The sequence below is a fragment of the Hyla sarda genome, chromosome 1 (genome assembly GCF_029499605.1).
Source record: "Hyla sarda isolate aHylSar1 chromosome 1, aHylSar1.hap1, whole genome shotgun sequence".
Classification (NCBI taxonomy): domain Eukaryota; kingdom Metazoa; phylum Chordata; class Amphibia; order Anura; family Hylidae; genus Hyla; species Hyla sarda.
The window spans coordinates 359047215-359067063 of NC_079189.1; the positions used below are offsets into that span (position 1 = coordinate 359047215).

Genomic DNA, 19849 nt, shown 5'->3' on the forward strand with positions numbered 1-19849 from the left:
GCATATGTTAAATGAGAGTCCAAAGCAGGTTTTGATGCAACTGGAACTTTCCTGAAGAAGGCAGTATAATGTTTCTTACAGAGCCGACCGGGACACAGGGAACCTCTCAGGCTTGCTTGGACTTGTAGTGATAATAATGATGATGGAGGCCACTGTACTACTGTTATGACTTTGGTAGGGACAGTAGAGACTTGACTTGCAGACATAGATGAGACTTACAGATAAGATGTAGCTGCAGACTTGTAGGCTTTGGTCTAGCTGTACTGGACTGAACTTGTACAGGACTTGTGCTTGCTTACTGTCCAGGAACTAAAAAGACCTAGTGTGGAGACTACAGCCCTTTATATATCAGGGGGCTGGACTAAAGCCCATTGGTAGCCAGTTGCCTGTGGTTACCTGTGCCTCTGGAACTCTGGGTATCAGGTGATCACATTTCACATGACCATATCACATGACATTTGGAAGGTCCTATACAGTTTAAACATCCTAATAACCTTTGCACATAGCTTATATTCACTGTACAATATCTATAATAAACATACATAATTAATGTACAATAGAAATCATAATAATGACCTAGGGGGATCCTGCAGGAGAGCCCTGTGGACTTAAGGGACTCTACCTGAGGGGACTTCAGGAACTGTACCGAACCACGTTCTGTACCGGGACACGACACTGTCATCTCATCTAGTGACAAGAAAAATACAGCCAGCTATATGATGGGTTTCACTGCCTTCTAAAGGACAATAGTTTCTCACAATGGGGTCTGTTAGGTTCCAGAATGATGTATGTTGCTCTGTGAGGAAGAATAACACTGCATGTAATACAATCTTTTACAGAGGCTCTAAAAGGAGCCTCAGACATAGATGTGAGCAGAGCTTAATGCATTAAAAGCATTGTGCACTGCATTTGTACCAATCTAGAAGGTTGGTGTCTAATAGATTTTGGCCAGAACTGACTGAACATTTCCCACTTCTGTCTACCAGAAAAAAAGTTGAGGTTCCTCTGGAGCAGTGGTCTCCAAAATGTGTCCCTCCAGATGTTAAAAAACTACAACTCTCAGCATGCACGACAGCCACAGTATGGAGAACACAGCTCTAGAAAATGATCGAGGATGACAGAAAAGACAGTGTTCATTGTTCAACATAGTATTTTGGTCCATGTATAGTCAGTTTTTGGTTCTCATTTTGGAGACCAGCAGTAGTACTGACAGAGAGAAAAACTGTAATAGAAAGATAAGCATCTCTTTCTGTATTTTGGACCTACTCCTGATCTTGGCTAAAAATGAGCTCCAAAATGAAGACCAACAATGAACCAAATAAAGACCAAATAACTATGTGTGAGCCCAGCCAAGGGATCTGAGAAATGTATTTCTTGAGGTTGTGTTGGAAAATGGAGTTCTGCTGCGTCTGTCGCCATTATTAACCTGGAATGCTTCACTTTAATATCAGGCAAAAAAAAAGATAGAAACAAATAAGAACAATATGTGTGTAAAACAAGTTCTAAACCAAATAAATGTGTGTGTGATTGTTTTAATTTGTGTTTAATTGTTTTCCATGTCAATTCCTTCCAAATATAAAGCATGCCTTCGGTCTTGGTTTCTGTCCAGTATTGACAGTGTTCTACTTTTATGGTGTTTTAGTGTTGTTATTATTATTCTTTTTAGCTTGTAGAGTTTGTTGACAGAATAACATATAATTAGACAAATGACATCATTGCTCTGTTAGCCAGAGACAAAGGTCTTTCACTGTAAACACAGCCCAGTTGCCATGGAGACCCTCATACTTCATTTGCTCAAGCATGAGGAAACTGCTTATGTGACCACAAGGCATCTTACCGGGTATACATTAACTAATTAATAATCAATCCTCACACTTCCTCAACCGAAAATATTTCCAGTTTATATTGTAACTTTGTGGTGTGCTTTAGGATTCTTAATGGTACAGTGCCCTTCAATGCTTGTTGCTTGGTAATGGTTAGTTTACAGATCTGGCTACCCCCATTTTCCAGTAAGTATTACCAAACTCCAATGAACACAGAAAGGTCACAAATAAATTAAAAGAATAAAATTCAACACAATTTAACTGTGTAAGGGTACATTCCCACACGGCGTATTTGCTGCGTATTTGCTGCTGCGTATTTTATTTTCTCTGTTGAAGTCAATGGGTAGGAAAATATGCAGCACCAAATACGCAGCAAATACGCAGCAAAATACGCCGTGTGGGAACGTACCCTAAAAAAAAAAAAAAAAAAAAAAAAGAACTAAAACTGCTTGTAGTTATATGTTTGAATGATATACGGAGATTATATCTCAGTGGACTTAGGTTTCCGTCATCTTGTGTTTTGCAGTGTGCGTGCGTCTAAGTTTTCTGACAAAAATCTTGGACATACATGTTTGAAGAATTAAACTTAGTACAGTCCATCACCTATAGTCTGCAGTGTTAAAAATACTTAATAGCATGTGGAATATGTTCTTTTATGCCTCCGTATGGAATAGAATGTATTCTATGGACAAAAAGATAGAGCAGAGCTCCTCATAGGGCAATACGTTTGGAACAATATAATAATGTATGTGGTGAAGCTGTAAAACAAGTAAGTAATCTTGCTCACCTTGTACTGTTGTGTATATAGACACAACAGCAATAAGCGCGTGGTTTAAAGTGATGGTGGAGCAGCTTCCTGGAATCGGCAGCAGGTTAACCTGTCCGAGGTATTTGATGCAAGTGCTGGTGCTAGGCAGGGAAGGTACCAGGTTCTGTAGCGCAATCCACCACTCAGGCAACTTCTTGTGATAAAAAGTTCAATTTATTTAACCAAAAACATAACGCGTTGCAAAGGTTTAGACCCTCTTCATCAGATGTACAGGCAATGTATGTTACATTGCCTGTACATCTGATGAAGAGGGTCTAAACCTTCAGGTCTAAATTCTGGCATTCACTGTAAAACTGTGCAGTACTGTCAGCATTCTGTAACCCCTAAGGAAAAAGTAATCTTTTATCCCATATAACCCCTGAAGATGACAATTTTACATTGACTATTGCACAAAACTATTGCATCAAAACTTGTGGAGCCTTAGCCTATTTTGCTTAGAATTATCCAGAGAGTGGTATGCCAAGTGGACAAAAAACCATGAAAACCCACTAGTTGACATACAATATCAACCCTCCATAATTTGGCAAAATAGCAGCACATTTTGCTAAAAATGGCTTTATATACAACCAAGTAGAATAATGACACCCAACACTGGCCATGCCAAAACGATCCATGATGATATTGTAGTAGAAGTATGAAAGTGTTTGTGGTGGTGCTACACAAATAAGCCTCAGCTAGGTAAGAACAACAATTAGAAAAATAATGGAGATTGGATCACTCACCACAGGAGTCTTTGCTGTAATCTTTATTTTACAAGAACAAACATATATCCACCACCTTCATTCGTATTGCAGAGCAGATAGAGCAGGACTGTACACTTAAATGACAGCTGCTGTTTTACGCCAGTGGGGGTTTTGTGATCATGTAGACTCTTAAATAGATTCAGACTCCCGACTAGGCATCTAAGTAAAGTCAGACACCAGTATAGACCTCTAAATTCCTCAGACTGAAGATGAGGCCCTTAAACATAAAGTGCATGGATGGGCCTCAAAGAAAATACCCTGTAGTCTTACCATATTAGAATAATTGCTCAACATATGTATATATGTTTAGAGCACTAGACTTGTTTCTTGTCTACCGGACACTTCCATAGACAGTTGTCCTTGATGAAAGATTAAAAAAAGCAGCTAAGTTAAGGAAGGCAGTTATTGGACTTGTCAGGAGACTAGAAATTACCATCACCAGGCGGAGGACGAGACAGCACTCTTATTTGGGGGGCAACAAACAGCATTTGGGGCCTTGCAGAACATTCTAATGCTGGCAGGAGCTTTGGTTCTTTTTATGTTGTAGGGTCTGGACCAGGGCAGGACTGGGGATAAAAACCAGCCCTGAAATAACCGCATACCAGCCGCACTTGTCAACGGGTGCAGCTGCAACGTAAATGACAGAAGCTAGTAAATCAAAAACCAAGCTTTTACTACACAGGTTTAACCCCACCACACTATACATTCATCCGTTTTAAAGATGCTCCGTTAAACCCGGAAATTCGGTCGTTAAACAGCTGTTACAAAATCCCATTATACCCTATGGGATTTTTACATTATCCGTTTTAACCCGTCATAGCCCGTTATGAATGACGGATGTTGTTTTGTGACAGGAGAAAGAACGGAAGAAATAGTGCATGCACTATTTCTCCCGTTACTTTCTCCCATCACAGAACAGATAATGTAAAAATCCCATAGACTATAATGGGATTTTGTAACGGCCGTTTAACTGAAGATTTTCAGGGTTTTCATAATGCAAAATTTTATGTATGTATATATAAATATATATATGAATGTATAGTGTGAAAGGGGCCTTAGAAACGGACCCTTTTTTTTACCTTAACCCCTTAACGACACAGGATATAAATGTACGTACTTAACACACCAAAACCTACATTTACGTCCTGTACATGACCACGAGCATCGGCAGTTCCTGGCTGCTGATAGCAGCCAGGGACCTGACGGTAATGGCTGACATCCACGATCGCACAGATGTCTGCCATTAACCCCTCAGATGCTGTGATCAATACAGATCATGGCATCTGCGGGAGTGCAGTCAAAAAAATGCATGATTGGATTACCGGCAGCGCTGCCGCAGTGATCCGATCATCTGTAATGGTGGACGGAGGTCCTCTCACCTGCCTCCGTCCATCTCCCGGCATCTTCTGCTCTGGTCTGAGATTGAGCAGACCAGAGCAGAAGATAGCCGATAACACTGATCAGTGCTATGCATAGGGCATAGCACTGAACAGTATTAACAATCAAATGATTGCTATAAATAGTCCCCTATGGGGACTATAAAAGTGTAAAAATAAAAGTGAAAAACATTTTTAAATCCCCTCTCCCAATTAAAAGTAAGTTGTCCCCTTTTTCCCCATTTTCCCCCCAAAAAGTGTAATTTTTTTTTTAATAAACATATTTGGTATTGCAAACTATTAAAATATAATGTTAATTATCCCATACGGTGAACGGCGTGAATGAGAAGAAAAAAAGTCCAAAATTGCTGCTTTTAACATTTTACATATAACATATAACATTTTATTCTAATAGAAATTGATAAAAAATGTATTAAAAGTTTTTCATATGCAAATGTGTTATCAAAAAAAGTAGAGATTACTGCGCAAAACAATAAGCCCTCATACCGCCGCTTATATGGAAAAATGAAAAAGTCAGCAAAACAGAAGGATTTTAAATGCACTAATTTGGTTAAAAAGTTTGCGATTTTTTTAAAGCCGTACAATAATAGAAAGTATGTAATCATGGGTATCATTTTAATTGTATTGACCTACAGAATAAAGAAAACATGTCTATTTTACCGTAAAGTGTACAGTATGAAAACATAACCTTCCAGAATTTGCAAAATGTAGGTTTTCTTATCAATTTCTCCACAGAAATAGTATTATTTTGGTTGTGCCATACATTTTATGGTAACATGAGTGATGTCATTACAAAGGACAACTGGTCGCGCAAAAAACAAGCCCTGATACTAGTCTGTGGATGAAAATATAAAAGAGTTATGATTTTTACAAGGTGAGGAGGAAGGCCCAAATGGGCTGAAAGTCCTTAATGGGTTAAAGGGGTGCTCCGGTGGAAAACATTTTTTTTTTTCAAATCAACAGGCTCCAGAAAGTTAAACAAATTTGTCAATTACTTCTATAAAAAAAATCTTAATCCTTCCAGCACTTATCAGCTGTTGTATGCTCAACAGGAAGTTGTGTAGTTTTTTTCTGTCTGACCACAGTGCTCTCTTCTGACACCTCTGCCATGTTAGGAACTGTCCAGAGCAGGTGAAGTTTGCTATGGGCATTTACTCCTACCCTGGACAGGCCTTGACATGGACAGAGGTGTCAGCAAAGAGCACTGTGGTGTGACTGGAAAGAAACACACAACTTCCTCTGTTTAACTTTCTGGCACCAGTTGATTTGAAAACAAAAAACAAAAAATAAACAATATATAAATAAAACTTTTTCCACCAGAGTAACCCTTTAATGACCGGGCTCTTTTTTAAATGGTAAGAACTTTAGAATGCTTTTTCTGAAATAGTTTTTTCGTGACATATTATACTTTAGAAGTGGTGCATTTTTGACACATGCATTTTTTTGTGAAAAACTCGAAAATATTGAGAAAAACTGGAAAATTTGTGGCGGTTATTTTTTTTATGGTGTTCATTGTGCAGTAAAAGTGATGTTATATTTATTCTGTGGGACAGTACGATTATGGTGATACCCATTTTATATAGTTTTTTATGTTTCTTTTTCCTTTTCTGAGCAAAATTCTTTTTTTCCCTTTTTAGTGTTATCATTTTCTGACAGCCAAAACTTTTTTACTTTTCGTCCGATGCCATTGAGTTAGGGCTTATTTTTTGAGGGACAAGCTGTACTTTTTATTGGTATAATTTTTGCAATACATGCTACCTTTTGTTCTATTTTATTTGCACCAAAATTGGCGAATGTTGCGCTTTTTTGTTGTTGTTTTTTTAACCCCTTAAGGACTGAGCCCTTTTTTGCAATTCTGACCACTGTGTCACTTTATGCATTAATATCTCTAAGATGCTTTTACCAATTATTCTGATTCTGAGATTGTTTTTTTGTGACATATTCTACTTTATTTTAGTGGTAAATTTCTGTCGCTACTTGCATCCATTCTTGGTGAAAATTTTTTGAAAATTTCGCATTTTTCTAACTTTTAAACTCTCTACTTGTAAGGAAAATGGATATTCCAAATACATTATATATTGATTCACAAATACAATATGTCTACTTTATGTTGGCATCATAAAATGGACAATATTTTTACTTTTTGAAAAAATTAGAGGGCTTCAAAGTATAGCATCAATTTTCAAAATTTTGATGAAAATTGCAAAATCTGAAGGGACAGATGTTACATGCCTGGGCATGCTGGGAGTTGTAGTTTTGCAACAATTGGAGGGCTATTGTTTGGGCACGACTATAATAGTGGTCTCCAAACTGTGACCCTCCAGATGTTGCAGTTTGGCAATCACTAGAAGGGCAGCAGTAAATATCGCTTTACCACCTTCCTTTCCTCCCTACCTGCGCCGCTCATCTCCGCTGATGCCACCGATGATCGGCGGTCCCCACGGCATCTTCTCCTCAGGTACCGTCCGCCATCTTCTTCCACCATTCTGCCCAACATCCAGGGGTGGGCAGAGCGGGGGGTTTCCATGGCAACCCCCGTCTTCCACTGCCATTGGTCAGTACTCTGTGCTGACTAATGGCAGGGGATAGGAGGAGGTTGCAGCACTGCAACCTCGCTCCTATCCCTTAGGATGATCGGGCTGTCACTGACAGCTCAGATCATCCCTATTTTCTGGGCGATCGGGTCACCAGAGACCCGATCAGCCCATAATAGCACAAAATTGCATGTCTGAATTGACATGCGAATTCCTGCGATCGCCGACATGGGGGTGTCTCAGGACCCCCCTCGGCGATGTGCCGGGATGCCTGCTGAATGATTTCAGCAGGCATCCCGGTCCGGTACCCAACCGGCTAGCGGCGGGGACCGGATTTCCACGGGCGTATCCATATGCCCTCAGTCCTTAAGGACTTTAAAACAGGGGTATATGGATATGCCCGCTGTCCTTAAGAGGTTAAGTCATTCACTGTCCGGGATCATTTTGCATTATAGCTTTATAGTACATGTCATTAAGGACGTGGCAATACATAGCATGTATATGATGTATTTTTGCTTTCTTTGGTGATAGTACAGGGCTTTTATTGGGAATGGGGCATTTTTTTTTACACTTCATACTTTTATTATTTTATTTTTCACATTTTACAGGTTATACTAGGCTGCAATACATTGTACTGCAGCATAGTATAACCTGATGAGCTGCACAGCTGTGGCTGGATCTCACAGGGTTTTGTAGCTGGCAGATAGGAGGCCACCAGCTGGCCTCCTGCTGCCATAGCAACCAACGGTGACCCGTGATCGTATCGCGGTGCCGCTGCTGGTGAACAGGGGGAGCACCCTCCCCCTTTCAACACTATAGATGCCGTGATCAGGTTTGATGGGGTTAATGCTGCAGGGACCGGCGCAGCCCCGGCAGCTGCGGTGAGACCCCAGATGTGATTGACAGCCAAGTCACACTGCCGATCTCCTAAGCTGCACGCGGCAGAGCAGGAGATCAGCAGGACATATGCATACATCCTAGCGCGTGAACATATCGGGTGCTGGGACATATGCATACAGTGGGGCAAAAAAGTATTTAGTCAACCGCCAATTGTGCAAGTTCTCCCACTTAAAAAGATGAGAGAGGCCTGTAATTTTCATCATAGGTATACCTCAACTATGAGCGACATAATGAGAGAAAAAAAATCCATACAATCACATTGTCTGATTTTTAAACAATTTATTTGCAAATTATTGTGAAAAATAAGTATTTGGTCACCTACAAACAAGCAAGATTTCTGACTTTCACAGACCTGTAACTTCTTCTTTAAGAGTCTCCTCTGTCCTCCACTCGTTTCCTGTATTGATGGCACCTGTTTGAACTTGTTATCAGTATAAAAGACACCTGTCCACAACCTAAAACAGTCACACTCCAAACTCCACTATGGCCAAGACCAAAGAGCTGTCGAAGGACACCAGAAACAAAATTGTAGACCTGTACCAGGCTGGGAAGACTGGATCTGCAATAGGCAAGCAGCTTGGTGTAAAGAAAACAACTGTGGGAGCAATTATTAGAAAATGGAAGACATACAAGACAACTGAGAAGCTCCCTCGATCAAGGGCTCTACCCCGTGGTGTCAAAATGATCACAAGGACGGTGAACAAAAATCCCAGAACTACACGGGGGGACCTAGTGAATGACCTGCAGAGAGCTGGGACCAAAGTAACAAAGGCTACCATCAGTAATACACTACAACACCAGGGACTCAAATCATGCAGTGCCAGACGTGTCCCCCTGCTTAAGCCAGTACATGTCTGGGCCCGTCTGAATATTGCTAGAGAGCATTTGGATGATCCAGAAGAGTATAAGGAGAATGTCATATGGTCAGATGAAATCAAAGTAGAACTTTTTGGTAAAAACTCTACTCGTCATGTTTGGAGGAGAAAGAATACTGAGTTGCATCCAAAGAAAACCATACCTACTGTGAAGCATGGGGGTGGAAACATCATGCTTTGGGGCAGTTTTTCAGCAAAGGGACCAGGACGACTGATCTGTGTAAAGGAAGGAATGAATGGGGTCATGTATCATGAGATTTTGAGTGAAAACCTCCGTCCATCAGCAAGGGCATTGTAGATGCGAAATGGCTGGGTCTTTCAGCATGACAATGATCCCAAACACAGCACCCGGGCAATTAAGGAGTAGCTTTGTAAGAAGCATTTCAAGATCCTGGATTGGCCTAGCCAGTCTCCAGATCTCAACCCCATAGAAAACCTTTGGAGGTAGTTGAAAGTGCGTGTTGCCCAGCGACAGCCCCAAAACATCACTGCTTTAGAGGAGATCTGCATGAAGGAATGGGCCAAAATACCAGCAGCAGTGTGTGAAAACCTTGTGAAGACTTACAGAAAACATTTGACCTCTGTCATTGCCAACAAAGGGTATATAGCGCTGCGGAATCTGTAGGCGCTATATAAATAAATAAAATAAATAAAAAAACTTTTGTTATTGACCAAATACTTATTTTCCACCATAATTTACAAATACATTCTTTAAAAATAAGACAAAGTAATTTTATGGCTTTTTTTTTTTTTTAAATCTCATTATGTCTCTCATAGTTTAGGTATTCCTATAATGAAAATTACAGGCCTCTCTCATCTTTTTAAGTGAGAGAACAATTGGTGGCTGACTAAATACTTTTTCGCCCCACAGAAGCCTGGCATTTGATATACCCACACACACATCATACATACACCCACCGCCGCACCCCACATCATACATTACATACATACATCCTACATACAGACATCAAACAAACAGATGCATCATGCACACACATGCATTAATACATACACACAATACATATATGCACACATTAAACATACATTTACACATCAAGCTTACACACATATATCATATATTACATTCATACACAGACATCATGCATACACATATTATACATACAATCATCAAACATACACACACATCATACAAACACATCATACATAAAGACCTAGCCTCCTCACCTGCATGAAGCATCCGCCCGTGCCACTGCAGCACAGCCCGTGAGTAAGGGCTGCACGGTTCTGTGAGTAAGGGCAGCACAGCGCAGCACAGCGCAGCACTGTAAGGGCCACATAGCTGCTCTGTGAGAAAGGGCCACACGGTGCACCACACAGCTCCCAGCAAGTGATTTTCTGCCCTCCTCAGCGCCGGGCCTGCGCAGTGATGCCGACCCTGTCATTACGCGGCCGCCGTAACTGTAAAGAAGCCGCACTGCTCATCATCTGAGGGAGGGGCCTCTGGTGTGTAATTTACGTGAACAGCTCGGGTAAGCAAGCCAGGTCGGCGCAATGGATCAAAGCCAGAGGCAGAGCAGCTTTAGCCTCTGCCTCCTGCTCCTACCCAGGCCCAATATTACTTACACAGCCCTGCCGGCCGGCTCATGGGGGAGCGGCCTACCAGGAATTTTCCTGGTATCCTGGTAGGCCAGTCTGGCCCTGGTCTGGACATGCAGTCTAGGACCTCTTTAAAGAAATGCATTTGAAAACTGCAGGCTGGATTTACAGGAGTGAGCTAGGCAGCCCACTGTGTGACCTATAAGAGAGGCCTGGGATGGGCCTTATGTGTCAAAACTGTCTTAAAGACAAATGTCTTTCTTGCCCATAGCAACAAGTCAGCACCAGCACTCTTTTTATTAGATCAATTTAAGAAAAAATGATTCGATACTATGGCAAACAAAGACACATTTTCATTTAGATAATTTTGATAAATCTGCTTAGATTTAATGTTTTTTTTTCCAGTGCTTTAAAGGGGTACTCCAGTAGAAAACATATATATATATATATATATATATATATATATATATATATATTATATATAAAATCAGCTGGTACCAGAAAGTGAAACAGATTTGTAAATTACTTCTATTAAAAAATCTTAACCCTTCCAGCACTTCAGTTGCTGTATACTACAGAAGAAGTTGAGATGTTCTTTTCTGTCTGACCACAGTGCTCTCTACTGACACCTCTGTTCATATGAGGAACTGTCCAGAGCAAGAGAAGTTTGCTATAGAGATTTGCTCCTACTCTGGACAGTTCCTGACATGGCAGAGGTGTCAGCAGAGAGCACTGTGGTCAGACAGAAAAGAACAACTCAACTTCCTCTGTAGCATACAGCAGCTATGACAAGTACTGGAAGGATTAAGATTTTTAATAGAAGTAATTTACAAATCTGTTTAACTTTTTGAAGCCAGTTGCTATGAAAAAAAATAAATAAAATAAGGTTTTAACCAGAGAACCTCTTTAAGGTTTTTTTTTCCAGGAAAAAATACATTTATGTTATTTTCATATTTGTGCACATCATTAGAAGGGGGAACAGGAGGACTGCAGCAGGGACTGAAATACATGACAGCAACAGTGGGGAGGAGTGTGGAAGGTGAGAATACAGGTTTATTATTTTTTATTTTAAGTATCCAGGGACATAAGTCATATTATATCAATTTACTTCTTTCCAGTAAAACCCCTTTAACCTTTCTCACAAAAGCCCTCATCTTACAAAAACAGCTTTTTGATATATATTTTTGAATATTAGTGCACTTGATGTTTCCTGTTTGTGGACTGTTTATTTCTAAATGCATTGGCTTTTTTTTTATTACTGGTGCATTGCGTACTTCCAAAATATGGAAAATTAACCAGACTCAAAACATGAGACGATTCCAAGTATGAACTGGTGATAGAAACATGGCCTTTTGCTAAGTATGAATGCTTTGCACTAGTGTGGAAAATAAGAAACAGTCTGGGGTTGCTCAGGCTTATCTATTGACACATTATAGAGTTTAATATTAAAGGGGTACTTCGGCCCTAATACATCTTATTCCCTATCCAAAGGATAATTTACTTTAGAAAATATGGTTTGACTTACTCCCTATCCACAGGACCACTTGGACTCACCGCAATGTGGGTGAAACTGAATAAAATCGGTTTTGAAAGCCTTCCGTGCCACATGGTAATGCTTTACAAGTAGTCCCAGGGTTGTGCCCCATCTTTATGTTGTCACTACACTCCTACTAGGCTTGTCAACCCGCGCACTGCTGGCATCACTGTTTGCTCCTACTGCTTTTTTATTTATTTATTTATTTTTACTAATTATGCACAGATACTAAAACATGTTTTTTTTTCAACCTGTTTTCTATTAGAACATTTAGATATATGCTTTAGAGCAAGCCTTATGGGCATACTAGAGCACACAGTATTTGCTTCTGTGAAAAAGTTTTCTAGGTATGCTTTGTGACCTATGCACAGGTCATTATGTGGGGGGGGGGGACTTGCCTATTTCTATTGGGAATGGCCTGGTCCCTTCTTATCTATATACTGGTGTTGCCTTTCACTGTAATCATTTCTGTGATGATAAGGAGGATAGTACTGTAAAGTTTTTTTTCTACAAAAAGAAAAGATTTACTTTATTATGAGGCTTAGTGGCCAGAATGAAAATAGCTAAATTAGAAAATTAGAAAAAACATAACAAAAATGTGTTATATTTAGCAATAAAACCTGATTTAAACAATAGGCCATTTTCTGATGACACAATCCCTTTAAAGCTTACCTGTCATATCACAGAAAAAAAGCCTCTCTCTCTCTCTCTCTCTCTCTCTCTCTCTCTCTCTCTCTCTCTCTCTCTCTCTCTCTCTATATATATATATATATATTACTCACTAGGTCATACAGAGATGCTTTACATGCCTTTTTATGTGTCTAGCATCTGTATTTGACTCACAAATCCCTCTGTTCTGCTGCTCACTCATTCTGACATCCACTGCTCAGAAAGGGGCATGTCTAAGGCAAGCACTGAGCCTGCCCTTACTCACTGTGCATTTACTTCCTCCATAGGTCTGCTGTGCTGGGTCTCTTCATCCAATCACCGTAGGCTTCTCTGTAACCCCTCTTCTCTGTTTTAGACACTAGGAATTCTGAGAATCCTACTAATGCAACAAACTTATTCCAGGAAAATAGTTTGAAAATATTCTAGACCAGTGGCCCATAATCTGTTTGTAAATTGCAAACAGATTAAGAACTTGAAATAATTTATAAAGCCTATTGACATTTTGCCATTTGACTGTCAGCAGTGAATAATAGTTCTATATTAAGAATATACTTGGTATTTTCAAATATTTTCTTTTTTAAATGCTTTATTTACATATCTTAGTTTACTTCCAGCTCAATCCATGAAGACCATATTTTACCAAAATAGTATGGGGATTTTCAATCCTGTATTTGGAAACATACTATTTGATTCCAGTGCTCCTAAGCTTGGAGTGTCAAGGGGTTTCTATGACACTATAACAATTTTACAGGCGCAGAAAAGTAAGAAAGAAAATGATACTGTCATACGTTTTGTCATTCATTGCTGAATTATTTTGTCAATAATACCAAGCAGATAAACCTAAGAAGTCTACTTGGCTTTCTTTATCAGGCCTAAAAATTTACAGTGCACACGTCCGACCACTACTCTATTCAACAAGGGATTCCTATCATCATGAGTGGTGGGACCACACCAATCAGCCAGTTATCATTTAGCCTTCAAGTAGGCTATGTCCTGTCCTTCATAGAAAAACCTTTTAAGAAATCATGGTTACTCAACTCAAATCCTGAGTTGATGATGTAGAAATTATCATTGCCAATTTCCCAATGATATACAGTATAGTACAGATAAGGGGAAGAAAGTGGTTAGAGTGACAAACTGGGCCCAGAGGGTGTGGTGGAGCTAAAGATAATGGGGAAAAAAGATCAAGAAACCTATAAATTAGGAACGTAACTCCTAAGTTAGGAGATAAAATATCCTGTACCGGAGTACCCCGTTAGATAATGTTTAGGAGGGAGGTGTTTTTAATTACAGACTGTGCACAAAGGGGGGGGGGGGGGGCACAATCTGAGGTTAGTGAGGGGAACATCATAAGTAGTGTTGAGCGGCATAGGCCATATTCGAATTCGCGAATATTCACGAATATATGGACGAATATTCGTCATATATTCGCGAATATTCGAATATTCTCGTTTTATTTTCGCATTTGCGAAACTTCACGTATGCGAAAATTAGCATATGCGAAAATTAGCATATGCGAATTTTCGCACGCCAGTCTCACACAGTAGTATTACAGCCTTCTTTACACCACACAAGCTGGAAGCAGAGAGGGGTGATCACTGTGATGTGTACTGTGAAGAAAAAAAAAAAAAAAAAAACGAATATTCGTAATTACGAATATATAGCGCTATATTCGCGAAATTCGCGAATATGCGATATTCGCGAATAATATTCGAATTGCGAATATTCGCGAGCAACACTAATCATAAGCAACAAGAGGAAATGTTTTTTTATTGAACGAGAAGTAGATGCTTCTAACAACCTTCCAGCAAATGTGGTTGGCAAATCCAAAGTAAGTGAATTTAAACCTGTCTGTGATAAACATATATATATATATTGTTAAGAAAATATATAATGTAAGTGTAGACTAGATGGACCTGGTGATCAATGCCAACCACTGCCGTTAATGCCACCAGTGCCATCGATCTTCTTATATTTCTATAGTCAGCATTTTGCAACCAGTATTTCTAGCAAGTGGGATAAACTGCTGCAGACACATCTGGCACTTATAGCCAGGTAGGGTGCATGCAACAAATTTTGGTGCAATTAGGGGGTTCGAAGAACTTATCCATTTCCTGAAGGTAACAGGATCGGTGAGATTGATTAGTATTCTCAAAGGATTTAAGATCAGTGAGATTTGTTCAGTGAGGAGTTGTATGGAAACATCCTAGTTACTACCAGTAAGATCAAGCAAGACATTAGAGAAAAGCGCTGAAGTCGCATATGGGCCTATGCTATGCAGTTTCTGGGTCACATGTTTAAGGAGATCTAATGGCAACTCCTCATCCTAAACTACCAGTACTGTAATAAACAAAAAAAAATAATAAAATACAAAATAATAATAATCAAAAAATCATATGTACCCTAGAACTATGCAAATATTTTTTTTTTTTGTCCTTCTGTATTGTTCTTTTGGCCGTGTTATATATTGGCCATTTCTGTTTTGTGAAAAAAAATTCTTGAAAAAGTCAATGAAAAATTATTTGAACCTAAAAAAAAGGCCCTTGTAAAGCTAAGGGAATGAACATTTAATGCTATGACTCTTAAATGTTTTTCTTTTTATTATGTAATGTAGTAAAATAAAAATACAAAATTTATATTGGTGTTTTTTTTTATCTCTGTAATCATCGACCATCTGAAAACGTTTTCCAATCCATTGTTTATACCCCAAAATGGTGCTGTTAAAAACAATCCTTCATACAAGTATGCTAATGAAAAAAACAAGAAAGTGTTAGCTTTCAGAATGCGGAAATAAAGGAACAAACAGATTTCTTCTTCCTTATAGCCTAAAATATTCTCATGAAAATGATTGTCAAAAATTATTTTATCCAAAAACTGAGTCCATCTGGATTTTGTACTGCAGCAAATAATACACTTAAAGGGGTTATCCAGGAAAAAACTTGTTTTTATATATCAACTGGCTCCAGAAAGTTAAACAGATTTGTAAATTACGTCTATTAAAAATCTTAATTCTTTCAGTACTTATGAGCTTCTGAAGATAAGGTTGTTCTTTTCTGTCTAAGTGCTCTCTGATGACACCTGTCTCGGGAAACGCCCAGTTTAGAAGAGGTTTGCTATGGGGATTTGCTTCTAAACTGGGCAGTTCCTGAGACACGTGTAATCAGAGAGCACTTAGACAGAAAAGAACAACCTTATCTTCAGAAGCTCATAAGTACTGAAAGGATTATGTTTTTTTAATGGAAGTAATTTTCAAATCTGTTTAACTTTCTGGAGCCAGTTGATATATATGAAACATAAAGTTTTTTCCTGGATAACCCCTTTAAATCTATCATTCTTATCTGTATGTTTCATTGAGCTGGAGGTTATGATTCAATGTATCTAGTAAGTATTAGCAAATCTAATTCCAGCCGCATCACTAAAATATACCCCCAAGATGAAATGGATCCATTGTGCATATATATTACACACATACGTAAACTACAATATGTTTAGGAAATGAAAAACGGCAGATAATCTTATCTCAAGAAATGAGTGAGTCATTAAAGGAGTCATATTTAAGATATGAAATGTCATTCATCACATTATTTCTACATGTCTATTTCTTAGAAAAATGTAAAGTCAACTGTTCAGCTGTCTCTCATCTATTGTTCGCTCCCTGAAGGATTATTACTACACATCAAGTCTCGGCACAGAAAAAAATGATTTTGTTAAACAGTCTTGGCAGGACTCCAGCTCATGCAGCAGCAGTTTTCATTCACAACAGCCAAAAAGGTGGGAAACAATGTTTGCTTTAGTTTCAGGCCTTGGCTGTATACATTAGGTACATTCATTAGCGGTGCTGTAGATCAAATTAATGCATTGTACTTTTACCAGCATTGCCAAATAAAGAACTTCAAGGTTTGTTCCAAGAAAAATAAACTGTGAATGTTTGTCACGGGTAATTATTGGTTAACTCTTTCTGTGGAAATAATAGGGATTGTGGAAAAATAGGGATTGTTAGGCTAGGTTCAGACTACGGAATCTCGGGGCAGAAAATTTCCAATAGACTGCAATGTGTTCTGCTCAGATTTCTGCCCGAAGAAAGAGCAACCCCGGATTTTCCGTTCACAAATTCCGCTTCACAAATTCCGAAGTGTGAATTTGTGAATGGAAACCCATTCACTACACTATACAAATACAATTCAAAGAGGAATTGCAGGCGGAAATTCCGTAGTCTGAACCCAGCCTTAGAGCTGTTCTGATTTTCTTCCTTCTGCTGAAGGGGCTGAACTTCTTGTCTGCCAGGAAGACCTAGGACGAGAAGTTTGATTCTAACACTATGGGGCCACCCAAATAAATTTAGGAAGTATTGCTTAAGAAACAAAAATACATGCCAGTAAAATTGGAGAGAAATACTAAATCAAAGTCATCATCGTATGGCTTTAGTTTAAAATGTGGTTCACCGGCATAGAAAAAATATGTTTCTTATTACAGAGGGGATGATTTGATGCACCGTTAATGAAACAAGAATATATAGAACTAGGTGAATTGAACCTGTTATCCTATAGTGATGGTCCAAAGGTAGACAGTAATCTTGTATGAGGTAGTTGTCCATTGCCTACAAACATGAACCTACATTATTGTCTCATTGACCAGAGTTAATGTCCACCAATAACCCTAAGTCATTTTTAGCTAGTTTTAGCCAGTATTTTAGTATTTCATATGGCAATTTTGTTTCTTAGTTATGACAGTTATGAAGTTGTGTAGATATGATTTTTGTTTGCTTTAACTTGTTTTAACCTTGCGTGGTATAAGCATTTTAGCTAATAAGTTACAGTTATGCATTAGGCTAAGTTTCCATTTGTTTTTTTTTTCTGGCAGTTCTTGGAGATCTGCCACTGCAGTTTTTGAGCCAAAGTCAGAAGTGTATTCAAAAGGAATAGGACATATAAAGGAAGGACTTACACTTCTCCTCCCTTATGGATCCACTTCTGACTTTGACTCAAAAACTGCAGTGGCAGATATCCAAAAACTGCCAGAAAAAAAAACCCAAGTGGAAACTTAGCCTTACAGTAGCAGTCAGTTCCAATGCCTTGTGTTCTATCAAACAGAGTGTCAGTCTAATATTCCAACATTTTATATAAGTCACTTCCTCCCTTCATTTCTTTACTTCATATTTACATTCCACAGTTCTAATGATCAGAGGGAAACATTTTCATCTGTGGCAATTATGCCTTTCTTCAGTAAAGCATGCTCCATTAAGTCTAATTCTAGTTCTGTGCGTTTAGCCAGAATTCAGAAAATCAGTACTTAAATGAAATCAGCGGAACTGGGCGCATAATGTAAGTTAAACTATTTCCTGCTTTACAATACACATTTCATCATAAATAAGGCACATTAGTGTAATTTGCTTGAACTGTTATAATATACTTTTTATATATTAAGTGTAGACCAAGCCTTTTCATTATGAACTTTATCACATTATAGGAAGACAAGGAGGGAATTTTTGTCAACTTCTACAAACATGAACCTACATTATTGTCTCATTGACCAGAGTTAAAGGGGTATTCCGGGCAATAGCATCTTATCCCCTATCGAAAGGATAGGGGATAAGATGTCTGATCGCGGGGGGCCCACCGCTGGGACCTCCAGCGATCTCCCTGCAGCAGCCCGTATTCTATGCGTAGCTATGTCTGAAGTTTCGTAAACCGCCGGGCTTCCGAGACGGGGACGTGACGCCATGCCCCCTCCATTCATGTCTATGGGAAGGGGTGTTGCGGCCGTTACGCCCCCTCCCATAAAAATGAATGGAGGGGGCATGGCCTGACATCACGTCCCTGTCTTGAAAGCCCAGAGGTTTCCGAAACTTCAGATACAGCTACACATAGAATGCGGGCTGCTGCAGGGAGATCGCGGGGGTCCCAGCGGTGCCCCCCCCCCCCCCCGTGATCAGACATCTTATCCCCTTATCCTTTCGATAGGGTACAAGATGTTTTTGCTCGGAATACCCCTTTAAGCAAATCGCAAGGTTTATAGCTGCATTTAAGGTTATTACTATCACGCTGTTGATTTGTAATCCTTTACTATTTAAGTCAGTTTTGCTAATATATCACATTACATTATGAGCAATATCCTAAAATACATATATTACCCAATTTGCTTCTCAAATGAATAGGAAATATCAACAGTTGGAAATTCAGATTTCCAGTGGCTGCTTTAATGTAGCAATTTGCAGTACCTGTGTTCGGTCAGTGGTAAAAGCTAAGGATTCAGAAGTGACTGCTGTTATTCTGACAGTCCCACCAATTTCTCAATTTCTAAAATTGTACTTCTCTGAAATAAATATAGGAGAATTTGTAGAGCTTAAAGGGGTTGTCCACTTATTCATTTTAATCTGGTCAGGGAGTGGGTAAATGAAATAAAAAGTGCTCTCTTCACTCCCGTGCAACTGCCGGTATAACGGAGCTCTGGTCCTCGTTGCTTGATACTTCTGGGTTTTGGGGTCATGATCTCACATGCCCGTTCAGTGTTTGAGGTGGGGCACTGCTAGTGATTGGCTGAGCGGCGTGTGACCTCACATCCCAAAACCCGGAAGCAAGGAGCAGAGTACTGCTGTACAGGTGGCTTTGTGGCATGAGGAAGGTAAGAGAGCATTTTTTTACTTTGGTCAGACAGCCCCCTTTAAGTGTCTCTTTACATGGGAAGAATATAGTCTATTATGGTTGCTAATCGACTGCTCAGCAAATCGATTAACACTTGAAAGGAGCCTTTTCAAAGGGGTACTCCAGTCGAAAACTTTTTTTTTTAAATCCACTGGTGCAAGAAAGTTAAACAGATTTGTAAATTACTTCTATTAAAAAATCTTGATCCTTCCAGTACTTATTAGCTGCTGTGTTCTCTGCTGACATCATGAGCACAGTGCTTTCTGCTGACATCTCTGTCCATTTTAGGAACCGTCCAGAACAGCATATGTTTGCTATGGGGATTTTCTCCTACTCTGAACAGTTCT

General features: G+C 39.3%; 1 protein-coding gene across 6 annotated transcripts in view; it reads left to right on the forward strand.

Annotated features, from left to right (window-relative positions):
• GLIS3 (GLIS family zinc finger 3) overlaps positions 1-19849 on the forward strand; it is a 417907-nt gene that overhangs the window by 93981 nt on the left and 304077 nt on the right. Inside the window, exons 1-2 of one of the 6 annotated variants that reach the window (XM_056522371.1) lie at positions 1764-1840; positions 16468-16632. The exons of 3 other annotated variants lie outside the window; for them this stretch is intronic. In XM_056522371.1, the coding sequence (XP_056378346.1) occupies positions 16560-16632 (73 nt within the window). In that variant the 5' untranslated portion in view covers positions 1764-1840; positions 16468-16559. Of the gene's footprint in view, positions 1-1763; positions 1841-16467; positions 16633-18092; positions 18183-19849 lie in introns of those variants that run through there. 2 more of the 6 variants (XM_056522380.1, XM_056522390.1) reach the window with 2 other exon arrangements.